The sequence below is a fragment of the Colletotrichum gloeosporioides genome (assembly GCF_011800055.1).
Source record: "Colletotrichum gloeosporioides strain Lc1 chromosome Unknown consensus_7, whole genome shotgun sequence".
NCBI lineage: Eukaryota > Fungi > Ascomycota > Sordariomycetes > Glomerellales > Glomerellaceae > Colletotrichum > Colletotrichum gloeosporioides.
Genome location: NW_025544652.1, coordinates 56,928 through 70,869, shown reverse-complemented (window position 1 = coordinate 70,869; position 13,942 = coordinate 56,928). Strand labels below are relative to the sequence as shown.

At 54.7% G+C, this 13,942-nt stretch overlaps 3 protein-coding genes across 3 annotated transcripts; 2 read left to right on the top strand and 1 right to left on the bottom strand.

The window, feature by feature from the left end:
- Window positions 1-3,785: 3,785 nt before the first annotated feature.
- GCG54_00001449 (Multidrug resistance protein fer6) lies at window positions 3,786-8,309 on the top strand (the record flags this gene model as incomplete). Its single annotated transcript, XM_045401565.1, has 3 exons — window positions 3,786-4,166; window positions 4,261-5,948; window positions 5,999-8,309. The coding sequence occupies 3 exons, from the start codon at window positions 3,786-3,788 to the stop codon at window positions 8,307-8,309; spliced, it is 4,380 nt and encodes a 1,459-aa protein (XP_045270294.1).
- A 1,490-nt stretch (window positions 8,310-9,799) lies between these two features.
- GCG54_00001448 (uncharacterized protein) lies at window positions 9,800-10,858 on the bottom strand (the record flags this gene model as incomplete). The annotated part of the gene is made up of 1 exon (XM_045401564.1): window positions 9,800-10,858. The coding sequence occupies one exon, from the start codon at window positions 10,856-10,858 to the stop codon at window positions 9,800-9,802; it is 1,059 nt and encodes a 352-aa protein (XP_045270293.1).
- Window positions 10,859-12,920: 2,062 nt separating this feature from the next.
- GCG54_00001447 (rRNA-processing protein FCF1-like) lies at window positions 12,921-13,844 on the top strand (the record flags this gene model as incomplete). The annotated part of the gene is made up of 4 exons (XM_045401563.1): window positions 12,921-12,956; window positions 13,110-13,374; window positions 13,457-13,467; window positions 13,524-13,844. The coding sequence occupies 4 exons, from the start codon at window positions 12,921-12,923 to the stop codon at window positions 13,842-13,844; spliced, it is 633 nt and encodes a 210-aa protein (XP_045270292.1).
- Between the last annotated feature and the right edge of the window lie 98 nt (window positions 13,845-13,942).

Genomic DNA, 13,942 nt, shown 5'->3' with positions numbered 1-13,942 from the left:
GAATAAAATGAGACTTGAAGAGACCCAAAATTAAGACGGCTGGTTTCTTGCAGATCCATGAGCCCATTTACAGAACAGCAAGGAAAATAATGTTGTCTGAGCAAGTTCGCAAACGACCGAGGGCTAAGCTTCATATTCCATCATCGTCTGCGAGATGACCTCTTCTTCTGATGCATGGTAAACAGTAGAAACGCAATTTCTTTTGCCACTTGCGGTTACGGGAGCTTGCAGGACATTTAAGCCTTCTGTTTTGGCGTGTTCCTATTGTGAACTATGCTTGGCTTAACGTTCATCAATCATGGGAGCCTCGCTGATTACTTCGATTCACCAGGGTGCGTCAAAAGTTGGATGTGGCAATCAGGCGCAGCACCAAATAGAAGTTTGGTGTTACGACAACGTTTACGGGAAGGGAACGACATTTCTCAACTTCATGGGTGGCGCAGTTGTAACTAAAGTCTCGATGTTGTGATCGATGTTGCGATCGATGTTGCGATCGATGTTGCAATCGTGCCACTTTTCAACTAGGCCAGAACCAGAAGACCTCGCGGAACGAGAATGTACAGCTGCAGTGTTCCAAAGCCCGCTAGATGGCAAGAGAACACCAAGCCGGTCTGTCAGCTACGTGGACATGTTGCCTAGGCTTTCGGTTGCTCTTAGGCTACAGAAACGTAACGCCACGCATGTCTGCGGATGTATATTGTATACACAACTCCGCCGCCCAGATGCTCTCTCGCGCGCGGATAACTTGCAGAGTCAGACGTGCAGTCCCCTCGGCGTCCTCGAGAGCGCGCGGCAGCTACAAAGACGCAGCCCGGCCTGATCTGTAAGCAGCTCGGACAAAGTTTCTATGAACAGCGACACATGTTGAGAAGGACGAGTCGACTACAACGCTACTGCAGGACCGGGCCGCCAGGTGTCTGACCTCAACCCGAGCTGCCCGCGTGCCCATTTGTAAGAATGCCATGTCCATGCTGCAGCAACACCGCACCCGACCGCAGATCTCGATAAGTTACGCAGGATTTCTGCTGGGTGGCTAGGTTGAGTCAGAGGGAACCTGCTCGTGTGCACTGGCCTTGGTTCGTTTGTCGGGAGAAGAGCGACTTGGCTGGCGGGGCCGGACCCGAAGGGGGTGGAGCCGGTGGTCTTCGGTTCGGTCAATCGGGCTCAAAGGGGCAGCCGCTTGTTTGCTGATGGAAATTCTAGCATCTTTGCCGTTTGTGCGTTTACTTTCCATCAGTCTCACTTCGATTTTGTGCTGAAGTCCCAAGAACCGGTAATGCCTGACGTCTCTCGATACACATTGTGTTTTCTGTTGGATAAAACATATCACAACTCAAGCAACCGGGTTTCGCCAAAACCGGTGTAAGGTACCTTTGGACTTTACGCGTATTCCTGTGTTAGATTTCTGATGGACCGTTCTGGGGCTTAAGTCCTGGCCGACTAAGTCCGCTGTGCCCTCGTGTGCCGGCACCGTTTCGGCAGCAGGCCGACCAACTGACTTTCTGTGCCAAGATGACGGGGAGAACTGGGGCACTGCAGGGGGTGTGGAGCCGTCTTGTTGGTTTTTTTCTGTTCTCGTTGATAGAAGATGACTTTCACCAGGACGAGGGTCATGTCCGTTAGTTGCCAAGAGTAGCTTATTCACAGCGCCCTCGAGCACAGGAAGAACCTTGCTTCAGACGGTGAATGCAGCCTTCGGATGAATGTCCAGACGGAAAAGACGCGCGTGTAATTGTTGATGATTGGACCCAACGCAGAACGAGTCCGTGAGCGACAGCCCTGGTAGCTTTCGTGCCTGGCAACTGATGGATGTCTTCTGCAATTTTTTTTTCCTCTGGTCCCTCCGAGGGTGTTTGATGAATCATGGATCCGTCCGCTGCAGTGGACGAGTGTGCGCCAACGATCTTTCCACGAGGGTGGTTGGTTCCAGGGATGGGCGCTGCATCCTGGCGGCCGGCAAGGTCTTTGCCGGCCCCGGCAGCAGTCCCTGAGGGCAGCTTGGACCGCAGAGGACACCAGGCTCTATGGAAGGGTTCATCTCTGCTGGTCTACGATCGACTTCCGTCTCGCGTTGAGGCGTACTCGAGGGCGATTATCATAAGTGGAACAACTGCACTCTGTAGATTTCCAAGAAACGTGGTGTCCATCTTATGGGGCTCCTGTCTGATCTCGAGTCGTGCTTCTTGATCTTCCTGGAACACGAGGTCGGCACTGTACTCGTCGCAACAAAGGTTCGTGAGTAGGAATGATTGAGGTTGAGCGTTCGTCCGATGCTGGATGCGCTGACTGTTCAAGTGTCGCTGTTCCTGCGGCGATGGATGCCAGAAACGACAATCCAGCTTGGCATAGTAGCGACAATAGGGAAGAAAGTCGACAAGCCAATCGCGCCGAAGATGTTCAATTGGTAAGTCATCGAAACAGGAGCAAGTCTGAGGTGTAGCTGGGACTACTACCGGCTTTGTCAGCTTAATTGGGGGAATCCCGAGGCCGTTGTATTGATGTTTCTGTTGCAGACCCAGAAGACGTGGTGCCCATCAAAATTTGCAACCGTCGTAGTGGAATACTTGTTTTGGGCAAGGCAAACGACGAACTGTCCGGTGGGCCCGAGTTGCGAGGAGGGAGTCCGGCAGGGCGATGGGGCGAGAAGAAGTCCTCAATCTGCGGTTGACGAGAGGGCTCGCTGGCTGGTTATGCTTAACAAATAGAGTAGCGAAAGATTTGGCTGCTCTTTCCTACCGAACGGCTGGCGTTAGTTCGGCACGATGGGCTGCACCTTACCTTCGGGTCGGCTAAAAAGAGGCCGCTTTCACCGATGGTTGGTAATGCCTTTGCAACTGCAGGAGGCAGAGAGAAAGACAAGCTGCCGTCCGTCGTGGCACCTTCTTGCCTCGTGCTAGCCATTTCGTGGCACCCCTGTCTCGTGCTGTCCCATCCTATCCCGTTTCGTCTGTGTCCCCATCGTTTTCCCCCTTCCACCTCCCGGAACCAGTCCAGGACTCCAGGCCAATGCAATCCCAGCACCCCATGCATCGAGAATGGCCGCCGCTGCTGAACGGTGGACGGTGGCCCAGTTCGCCCTCCCGCCTTCGCTCCTCGATACTCACTGCAAGTCGGGTTGCTGTGCTGGGTCGGCCTTCGCCGACTAGAAGTCACTGTGCCTGCCCTTCCTCCACAACCCGCTGCTCAAATCCCCTGCGGAGAAAATGCGAACAATAAAAAGTACATTGTCCAGAGTCCAGACTGCGCAGCTATCTGCCTGTCATGCACTCTACTCGCGGTTCTTTCTTGCCCACACCCACTTTCATATGCAGACGGTCTTCATCATTACACGTACAGTTCCTTCTCACCCTTAGCTGACGTAGTTCGTCCATATCTCTGACTCTTCCTCGCTTCCTCTCGCTATCTTTCCCCGTGTTGTCACCTCTCCATTCATCCATCCTTCCATTGTCCACAATTCCACGTCTCTACCCCAACCCCTTCGGAGTTCGACACCACCTAGACCGGGTTTCGACAGTTTGCCCTCGCTTTTACCAAGTGGAACCAGGGACATCTTTGATGATTCCGTACCGAATTCTTTCTTCCCGAGTGACGGACATATGATTTCTATCCCCGGCCGCACACTAAAACCTTAGCTTGCTGCGCTGCATCTGCTGTCTCTCTCAGTCGCCTCCAACAACGGGCTGGCTTCACCCACATAAATATAACAGCTGCCGCCGTTGAAAACTGCTTGCCAAGGGCGAAGCACACAGACCCAGCCAAGACTTCCCCAGACCGGTTGCCAGAGGATGGCAGACAAGGAGGAGAAAACCAACATAACGGCACCCGACCCACAAGCCGCTGCTGTAGAGCCCATCACTCCCAAGGAGCCCGAGGATGCTGCCTATGTCATCGACATTGATGGCACTGACGAGAAGAATGAGAGCTCCGACGTCGACGAGAAGACTGCAAGGCCAGAGCTGAAAGCGACAAAAAGCCATGCCACTGACACGAGCGTTGCTACCACGACCGCAAACCGACAACCTGAGAGCAAGCCATGGTACAAGACGCCAAATCCACTGAGATGGGGCGGTGTCCCCCCAGTTCCAGAGGAGAGAATCGTATCCAGAGAATACAAGGCTGGCTTCTTCAGCAAACTTACCTTTCAATGGATGGCACCCTTGATGAGTGTGAGTGAACATGGCAGATCACCATCAGCTTGAGACGTTGAAACGAACAACGCTGCAATTGCTCCCGAAAAAAAAAGTTCTGACATCTCAACAGACAGGGTATAAGCGACAGCTTGAACCCAATGACATCTGGACCGTCAACCCGGACAGAGCCGCAGATGTTATGACTGACAAGCTGAAGGCTGCCTTCCAGAAACGCGTCGACAAAGGAGACAAGTACCCTCTGCTATGGGCCTTGCATGAGACTTACTTCTTCGAGTTTTGGCTCGGAGGCTTTCTCCAGCTGATGTCCACCATCTTCCAGGTCATGTCACCATTTACGCTGCGGTATCTGATCCAATTCGCCAACGACGCTTGGGACGCTGCAAACCAAGGACAGCCACCCCCCGCCATTGGAAAAGGTATCGGGTTGGTCCTTGGTGTTACCTTCATGCAGATTCTGCAGAGTCTGGGAACAAACCATTTCATCTACCGTGGTATGATGATCGGTGGACAATCCAGAGCCGTTCTCATCAGTGCCATTTTTGAGAAATCAATGTCGCTGTCTGGTCGTGCCAAGGCTGGTGGCCTGAAAGAGGGCGTCAAACCACAGAGTGATGATAAGGGAAAGAAAAAGGAGAAGAATGGAAAGAAGGTAGACGCCAAAGGACCTGCCATCTCGGGCGACGGCACCGGCTGGGGTAACGGACGAATTGTCAACCTCATGAGCGTCGACACGTACCGCATCGACCAAGCCTGCGCTTTGTTCCATCTTACCTGGACTGCCCCTATCTCCTGCGTCATCACATTGGTTGTCCTGTGCATCAACTTGAGTTACAGCGCACTTGCTGGATTTGCCCTCCTCGTCGCTGGTATTCCGCTGCTGACCAGAGCCATCAGAAGCTTGTTCAAACGGCGAAAGGCCATTAACAAGACCACTGATCAGCGAGTCAGCTTGACACAGGAGATTCTGCAGTCAGTCCGTTTTGTGAAATACTTTGGCTGGGAGAGCGCATTTCTCGAACGCCTCAAGGAGATTCGAAGCAGAGAAATCCACGCCATCCAGATCTTGCTGGCCATCCGAAATGCCATCAATGCTGTCAGTTTGTCGCTGCCCATCTTCGCCTCCATGCTCTCCTTCATCACGTATGCAAAGACCAATAACGCACTCAACCCGGCCGAGGTCTTTTCGTCCCTAGCGCTGTTCAATGGCCTTCGTATCCCACTGAACCTGCTTCCTCTGGTTCTCGGCCAGGTCGTCGATGCCTGGTCATCCCTAAAGCGTATCCAAGAGTTTCTGCTGGCTGAAGAACAAGAGGAGGAAGTGGTTTACAAGCCAGAGGGCGAAAACGCGTTGGAGATGCACAATGGCGGCTTTACCTGGGAGCGAACGCCGACGCAAGAATCGGAGAAGACTGTAGGCGGAAAGGGGGGAAAGAAGGCACCTGCTCAGCCCGCAGCGGCGAAGAAGACCGAAGAGCCGGTCACTTCCTCTGGGGATAGCACTGGAGATGGCGCCAGCACACTTGTGGAGGAAGAACGTGAACCCTTCAAGCTGCAGGACCTCAACTTTGAGATCAAGAGAGATGAGCTGGTAGCAGTCATCGGTTCCGTCGGGAGCGGAAAGACCTCGCTGCTAGCTGCACTTGCAGGCGACATGAGAAAGACATCCGGTGAGGTCGTGCTTGGTGCGTCTAGAGCTTTCTGTCCTCAATATGCTTGGATCCAGAACGCTTCGGTTCGGGATAACATCCTCTTTGGCAAGGATATGGATAAGGCCTGGTACCAAGAGGTCATCAACGCGTGAGTAACCATCATTCTCGAGGATCTGGGTTCATACTGACATTCCTCAGGTGTGCCCTTCGACCTGATATGGCAATGCTTCCCAACGGCGACCTGACTGAAATCGGCGAAAGAGGCATTACTATTTCTGGTGGTCAAAAGCAGCGTCTAAACATTGCCAGAGCCATCTACTTCGATTCGGATGTCGTGCTGATGGACGACCCTCTGTCGGCCGTCGACGCGCATGTTGGACGTCACATCTTCGACAATGCTATTCTTGGTCTCCTGAAGGGCAAATGCAGAGTCCTGGCGACTCATCAGCTGTGGGTTCTAAACCGATGTGACAGGGTCATCTGGATGGAGGGCGGCAAGATACAGGCTATCGACACGTTTGACAATCTGATGAGAGATCACCGTGGGTTCCAGCAACTGCTGGAGACGACCGCCGTCGAGGAGAAGGAGGACGATGCCCCGCCCACCAACTTGACCGAGGCCCCCGCAGCCGATAAGAAGAAGAATAAGAAGGGTGCTGCGCTCATGCAGCAAGAAGAGCGAGCAGTGTCGAGCGTTCCCTGGAAAGTGTACACCGACTACATCCGCGCTTCCGGAAGCATTCTCAATGCCCCCTTCCTGATCTTCTTGTTGCTCCTCTCGCAGGGTGCTAACCTTATGACGAGTCTGTGGCTGTCGTACTGGACCAGCAAGAAGTACCCTCTCTCGGACGCGCAGTATATCGGCGTGTATGCCGGTCTTGGTGCGGTCCAGGCTTTGCTGATGTTTATCTTCTCCCTGCTCCTGTCCATCCTGGGCACGAACTCCAGTAGGGTTATGCTTCGTCAGGCAGTCACCAGGGTTCTTCGCGCGCCGATGTCGTTTTTTGATACCACTCCGCTTGGCCGCATCACGAACCGGTTTTCGAGAGATGTTGACGTGATGGACAACAACCTAACGGACGCTATGAGGATGTACTTCTTCACGCTGGCCATGATCATATCCGTGTTTGCCCTCATCATCGCCTTCTTCCACTACTTCGCCATCGCTCTCGGACCTCTCTTCGTCTTCTTTATCCTCGCCGCTTCCTACTATCGTGCGTCGGCGCGCGAGGTCAAGCGCTTCGAGTCGGTTCTCCGGTCGACTGTGTTCGCCAAGTTCGGCGAGGGTCTCAGTGGTGTAGCCAGCATTCGAGCATACGGCCTCAAATCCCACTTCATCGCCGACCTACGCAAGTCGATCGACGAGATGAACGCGGCGTACTACCTCACGTTCTCAAACCAACGTTGGCTTTCGACCCGCCTCGATCTCATCGGTAACCTCCTCGTGTTCACCGTCGGTATCCTTGTCGTGACATCCCGCTTCAGCGTGCCGCCAAGCATCGGAGGCCTCGTGCTGAGCTACATCCTGGGTATTGTGCAGATGATTCAGTTCACGGTCCGCCAGCTTGCTGAAGTTGAAAACGGCATGAACGCCGTCGAGCGCATCCAATACTATGGCACCCAGCTTGAAGAGGAGGCGCCACTTCACACCATCGAAGTGCGTCCGTCATGGCCAGAGAAGGGTGAGATCATCTTCGATAATGTCGAAATGCGCTACCGCGCCAACCTCCCGCTTGTCCTGTCGGGCCTGTCGATCCACGTCCGAGGCGGCGAGCGCATCGGCATCGTCGGCCGTACCGGTGCAGGCAAGTCCTCCATCATGTCGACCCTCTTCCGCCTCGTCGAGCTTTCAGGAGGCCACATCACCATCGATGGCGTCGACATCTCCACCATTGGCCTCCACGACCTCCGTTCCCGCCTCGCCATCATTCCCCAGGACCCGACGCTGTTCCGCGGCACCGTCCGCTCCAATCTCGATCCTTTCAGCGAGCACACCGACCTCGAGCTCTGGTCCGCACTTCGTCAGGCAGACCTTGTCCCGGCGGGTGCGAACCTCGGCGACGCGCGCTCCAAAGACCCGTCTCGGATTCATCTCGACTCCGTTGTTGAGGAGGACGGCCTCAACTTCTCCCTGGGCCAGCGGCAGCTCATGGCTCTCGCACGCGCCCTCGTCCGCGGCAGCCGCATCATCGTCTGCGACGAAGCGACGTCGTCGGTTGACATGGAGACGGACGACAAGATCCAGAACACCATCGCCACGTCCTTCCGCGGCAGGACGCTCCTCTGCATCGCGCACCGCCTGCGCACGATCATCGGCTACGACCGCATCTGCGTCATGGACGCAGGCCGCATCGCAGAGCTCGACACCCCGCTGGCGCTGTGGCAGCGCGAGGGCGGCATCTTTAGAGGCATGTGCGACCGCAGCGGCATCAGACTGGAAGACATCCGCGGCGCGAGCGAGGAGATGGGGTCCAAGGACCAGGCGGGCGAGTCGAGTCGCCAGACTTGAAGAGGCCATTTGCCGTGCGAAAGATTTTTTGAAAACAATACAAAAAGGGACAAAACAAGTAGGTAATCATGGGAACATATGGCGTTTTCTTCTTCCTCTTTCTCCCGTTAGTGAGCAGCATAGTTTCATACCCAACGCCTCGGACGATACCGTCCTGCTGCCCGTAATCTTATACAAAATAGAAAGACAAAAACTCAGCAAAACCATAATGCGCCCAAAAAAAAGTCTCGCTAAGATCCGAAGATGCATCGTTCTTGTGTACCTTTGACCTACCTTCGCTCGCAGACGCTGTCTCGGATAGAGACAGAAAACAAACCGACATGCCCTTGCTCAGAAACATGCTTCACGAACCACAACGTCAGCAACGCGCATGTGTATCCGTGATACGCCCGCCTGACATCTCGAATCGACGTCGCACAAGGAGCGGGCGTATCACAGAGATCCGGCGGGTGTCGGTGATGGCGAGAAAAGAAGAACAGTCAGGATCGTTGTCGGGCATATGCCGTGTAAGTCTGTACTCGGCCAAGTTAACCGACAAACATACCACCAGCAAAACTCTTCTCTGTTCCTGAAAAACATTGAAGAACAGGCGGTGAGGTGAGCACGCTTGCCAAGTTACGATCACGAATGTCGTGTCACAAGAGGAACAACGGTTGAGGGAACATGAAGTCGGTGGGTGGACGCCAGCTGAGCTCTTTTGGGGGCTTCGGTCCGTTCGGTATTGCGCATTCGCGAGGTCCGGGACGGAACTGCGCGCCATCACAAAAGTTTAATTAATTGGATTCAACGCGGGATCAAGTCGGGATCAAGTCGGGATCAAGTCGGGATCAAGTCGGGATGAGCATGAGTTCGAGAAAAGGTTAGGATGACATAAACAGCCGCAACAAGCTTTACCCAGCTATAGAATTTGTTTCTCGGTTGTCACGGACGACGGCGGTTTGGACGAAGTATATATGCACGTTGGTGATGTCTGAGCAACGACCTGTCCTCTGGACCATTGGAAGTGGTGTCAGTTATGCTGCCAAGGAGATGTTCGGTGGGCCGCAACACACAGCAACACCCGGCGGGATGGGAAAACTATCACGCTTTGAATAAGTTGCTCATTGAACGGGAATATGTACTATCGAGGCGCGAGAATCGAAGAAACAAGATTGTCGATGGCAGACCTGACCGCCACGACTCCCAGTCTAATGCTCCGGCACCCGTTGAGTATGCAAGGACAAACTGGTAACGATTAAAACACCACCCGCGCGCAGTGCCCGATTAGGGCGACTGGCTTGCTTTTTTGACTGTTCCCACCAGACTGTAGAAAACCTAACCCTGAAGGCCCAGGATAATGATAATTAGAAAAAAAGTAGGCCGTTCTTAAACCAACAGTAATCCATGACGCCGTATTTGTGCCTCCCATAACCCCAAGCTGTGAATATCGCCATTTTCATATGACGCAATGAGAATTGCTCCTCGATGCCTCGACATAAGAAATCAACCGCTCAAAACAGCCGACCGCTGTTGTTGTTGTTCCGATGCGCGCTGGGCGGGAAAGCATTGGGGTTCTCGTCCAGCAGGTCCTCGAGGTATGCGCTGGGTGCTCGTTGGCCGTTGCCGGGAGCTGCGGCCAAGTTGACGGAGCTGGTGCTGAAGTCTCGTCTCGCGGCGAAAGAAGGAGACTCAGGAGGTGTAGATTCTCTCATCGTGTTGCGAGAAGTGTTTCCATATCCACCGCGGGAGTCAGGGCGCAAGTTCGTCAAGCTTATTGATTGGCTGTGAGCGTGGCCGGGCGAAGATGTGCCAGCAGCGTAGAAGCCAGAGGGGAGGAAGGTTGAATCGCGGACGCGGACGCTGTCACGGTTGTTTCCGCCGCCAGCTGCCGTGGGCGAGAAGAAGAGGTTGGACTGGCTAGGGGTGGCAGAGGGAATGGGGCCGCGCTGCGTTCTACGCACGCCGCGCCCGTTCGCATTCAAAGACGGCGTAGACTCTTGATCCGTGTACTTATAGAACTGCGCGGGAGGAGCGGGGAAGCTGGCCTTGTCGTTCGCGATATGTTGAGCGTTGGCAGCACGAGCGACGGAGCGGTGCAAGAGGCAAGCGACAATGCCGCGCCAGATGAGGATACCGAGACCGAAAGCACCCAGGATGGCACCAACGGCGATGAAGACTGTTCCCTGAGGGGCGCTCGAACGGTGCATGAACGGGGCATTGTTCGTAGGTGGGACAGTCGGAGGAGGGTAAGTCGTGGTGAGGGGTTGGTTGGTGAGGGATGGGAAATCTGTCGCGTCATCTCCTGATGCCGACGTCGCAGTGCCGGTGATTCTAGGGGCAGAAAAGCTCTCAGCAGTCGTCTCGATAGTGCCGGTGTTGGTGATGACCGCGGCGGCGTTTGAGGTTTTGCTCGCTTCTGTGGTTGCTGTTGTTGCTGCAGCTTGCGTCGTTGTCGCTGCGTTTCCGCCCGTAGTGGTATCCTGAGCCAGACCTGTCGCGGAGAAAAGCGAGACGGCTGCAAATGTGGACAGGAGAAGCGTGCGCTTCAGCGAGACTCGCGAGGGACCCATGATGGCCGGATCCTAAAGTTTGGCGTTTGTGATGAAATGCAGGAAAGATGCGAGATGGATACAGCGAGGCAGATGATGAACGACGGTCGTTTACGGAGGGCTGCGTTTGCGAGGTGTCGGTCGATCAAGGAGTGCTGGTGTGTGTGGCTGTGTTTGTTGCTCAGCTTTTGAAAATAGAAGGCGCTGTCGTCGTCGTCGTGATTGGGTCGGATGGCGCGGTTTGGCTTGGTGGAATTTCGGTCGACTAGATGGTGCGCACTATGTACCGGGGATTGCAGACAAGTCGAACGAAGGTATCGTGGGAATTGCGGAACAGCATGGGATGGGAAAGAATGAAAAGAGGTCTGTCCTGGGCTAGACCATTGCTTTGGCCGGCTGAAAGGCTGGCTGTGTGGGCGGCTTTCGGAAGCTGGACTGTGAGGAGAGGGATGAGGGAGCAGGAGACGAGAGGGAGGGATGAGGGTGCGTGAAGGGGAGGGAGAGGGTAAGTAGCAGCGGGTCGGGCAACAGGGAAGCAGCCTGGGGAAAAAAGGAGGAAGGGTCTTTCCCTGGATGCAGAGGAACGAACCAGAGGAACTAGAGGAACGGCACCAAGCACGCACAGCACGCACAGCACACACAGGCCACTGGCAAACCACGGGTCAAGGCACAGGCACAGCAGCTGGCAAGCAGGTTCGTGTTATGGCGCGGACCGACTGCCCAGGGCGGTCTTTTTCCAGACTCAGAGGTGGTGTGGCGCATCTTGCTGCAATGAAGGCTCTGACGTGCTGTCGTGTCCCGCGGGCTGTTCTGTTTATTCTTGTGGTCTTGGGCCAATTTCTTGGACAGAGACCTGCATGCACAGTGCAGGGACTTATGCGAGGCATGGCCTCTGGCTGCATGGCCTGGGTTTCTGGGGAAGCGAGACAGTGCGCTGCTGATCGATGCACCGTCCCATGGAAGTCCCGGACGACACTCGTATCGCCAATCAAGCGCGGATCCCACTAATAAACGGCCCTCAGCATGCGCTACAGTGGCTGCATTCCGCACGAATATCCATACTCCATCGCCCAACACGAACCCTCGTCCGGGGTAAGCGCACACTGTTCCTGGCAGAAGCCCACCCAACGGCCAACGGCGAGTGATGACACTGGTGACTGGAGGTGGTCCTCGCCAAAACCGGGCCATTGGCATTGGATCGTCAAATGATGTGACGAGATGGCGAAACCACTGCCTGGAATGCGAATGATGGCCCGGCACCCCACACAAAGTCCCCTATCGTTTCGTCGCGTCGCCATGTCTCTCTATCCCGTGCCTGGACAGTCACAGTCAACCATTTCTTAGGTCAATGGTCATAACTGCTGCTGCTATGCATAAGTCAAGGCAAGCCGCAAACCACACGGGACACGCACTGCAATCTTGCTGCAAGGCACCACGCGCCCGACAGTCTGACGCCCATCGGAAAATGAGTGATCGCTTTCTTTTTCGGGGCGGTCAATTGCAACGCTAAGGCGCCCCGGAGGCCCCTGTCATTCGTCCACCAGTCCCTGAGAGTCTCATTGTCCCCTCATTCCCACCACTGCGGTCCACTCCTCGGTCGAGTGCTGAAGACGTGAGCTGGAGGGGCTTCAGCTCTGTCAAGGTCTCTGTGTCTCTCCAAATGTCCTAAGACGGAATATGCCTAAGAGTCCACTTCAAGTCGATCTGCAAGAAGCAGAATGAAGCACTCGGACAATGAAGAGCTGAGATCGACTGGCGCTGGTGCTCTGTAACCAGCCTCCTCGATTTGGTGGTTGTCACCGGCAGGGATCAGGCCCCGCCAATATTGCAAAAATGCGCCAGCGTGACCCTTGGGACCTCCGAACGCACAGACCTTCCTTCACCTTTCACCTGGATTCCTCTATCGTACACCGAGAGATAAGATTGTACACCGAAAACTTTTTTCTCCAACTGGTCCGCCCCGCCACACCCATAGAGCACTTGCTGCACCGATAGCCTCGCTCAGCCTTGTGAAAATCAACATTTCCATATCAACACCACACACACAGCTGTCGCATTCGCCGCCCAACGAGCGCAGTACACAATGGGTGTTCAGAAGAAGACGAGGAAGTTCGCCGAGGTATGCCCCCTTCTCATCTACTTCTCATGCAGCTCTTGGACCGGGGAAACCCATCTTATCGATAAGAAACTTTTTGGCTCTTCAACTTCACGATGCTGGCCGTCTTTTCCACCCTGGACTCCACGATGCTGACTGTCTTTTCCAACCCGTCAGGTCAAGCGAGTGATCGGAAAGAACGATGCCAGACGCAAGGAGAACCTGAAGAAGGCGGAGGAGGCCGTCGAGAAGGCCAAGCGCGAGCGAAGAGGAGTCGACGGCGAGCTCGTCCGCGAGATCCCACAAGTCCCGTCTCATTTTTTCTTCCAGCACAATGAGGCCCTAGTCCCGCCCTTCAGCATACTCGTAGATACGTCGTTCTTCTCAAGGACCGTTTCTATGAAATTGCCACTCTTAGAGACGATGATGGACTGCTTATATGGTGAGTTGGGGAGGAACCAGATCCGGGGATAGGAAGACAAGGGGCTGATCCTTTTTAGCGACGTGCCACCCGATTGTTACAGACTGTGTCATGGTACGTGATACTCTCTGAACCTTCAGGCTCATCTACGGGATGCTAACAGGTTGTAGGCGGAGTTGGAGAAGCTGGGACCCAAGTTCCGCATCCCTCTGCGTATCGCCCGCGACGAGAGGTGGCAGAGAGCCAAGTGCGATCACAAGGGAACCTATGGTGACGACTGCTTGATCAGCCGTGTTCAAAAAGACAAAATCTACATTGTCGCAACCAACGATCGTGGCTTGCAGCAGCGTATACGCAAGATTCCTGGAGTCCCGAGTGAGTGGCCCCGCGGCTCCAGTCCCTCAGGCGGACGCACGCTAACAGATCCAACAGTCATGAAGTGCGCCCGCGGAAAGTACCTGATCGAGAGACTGCCTGGTGCTCCGGAGTAAAATGATGCTAAAGGGAAAGGCTGGGGAAACGCTGGGGAAACGCATACAACAACAAAAGCGAATCTGTGTTGGGTCATTTGTGTTGGTTTAATGGGATT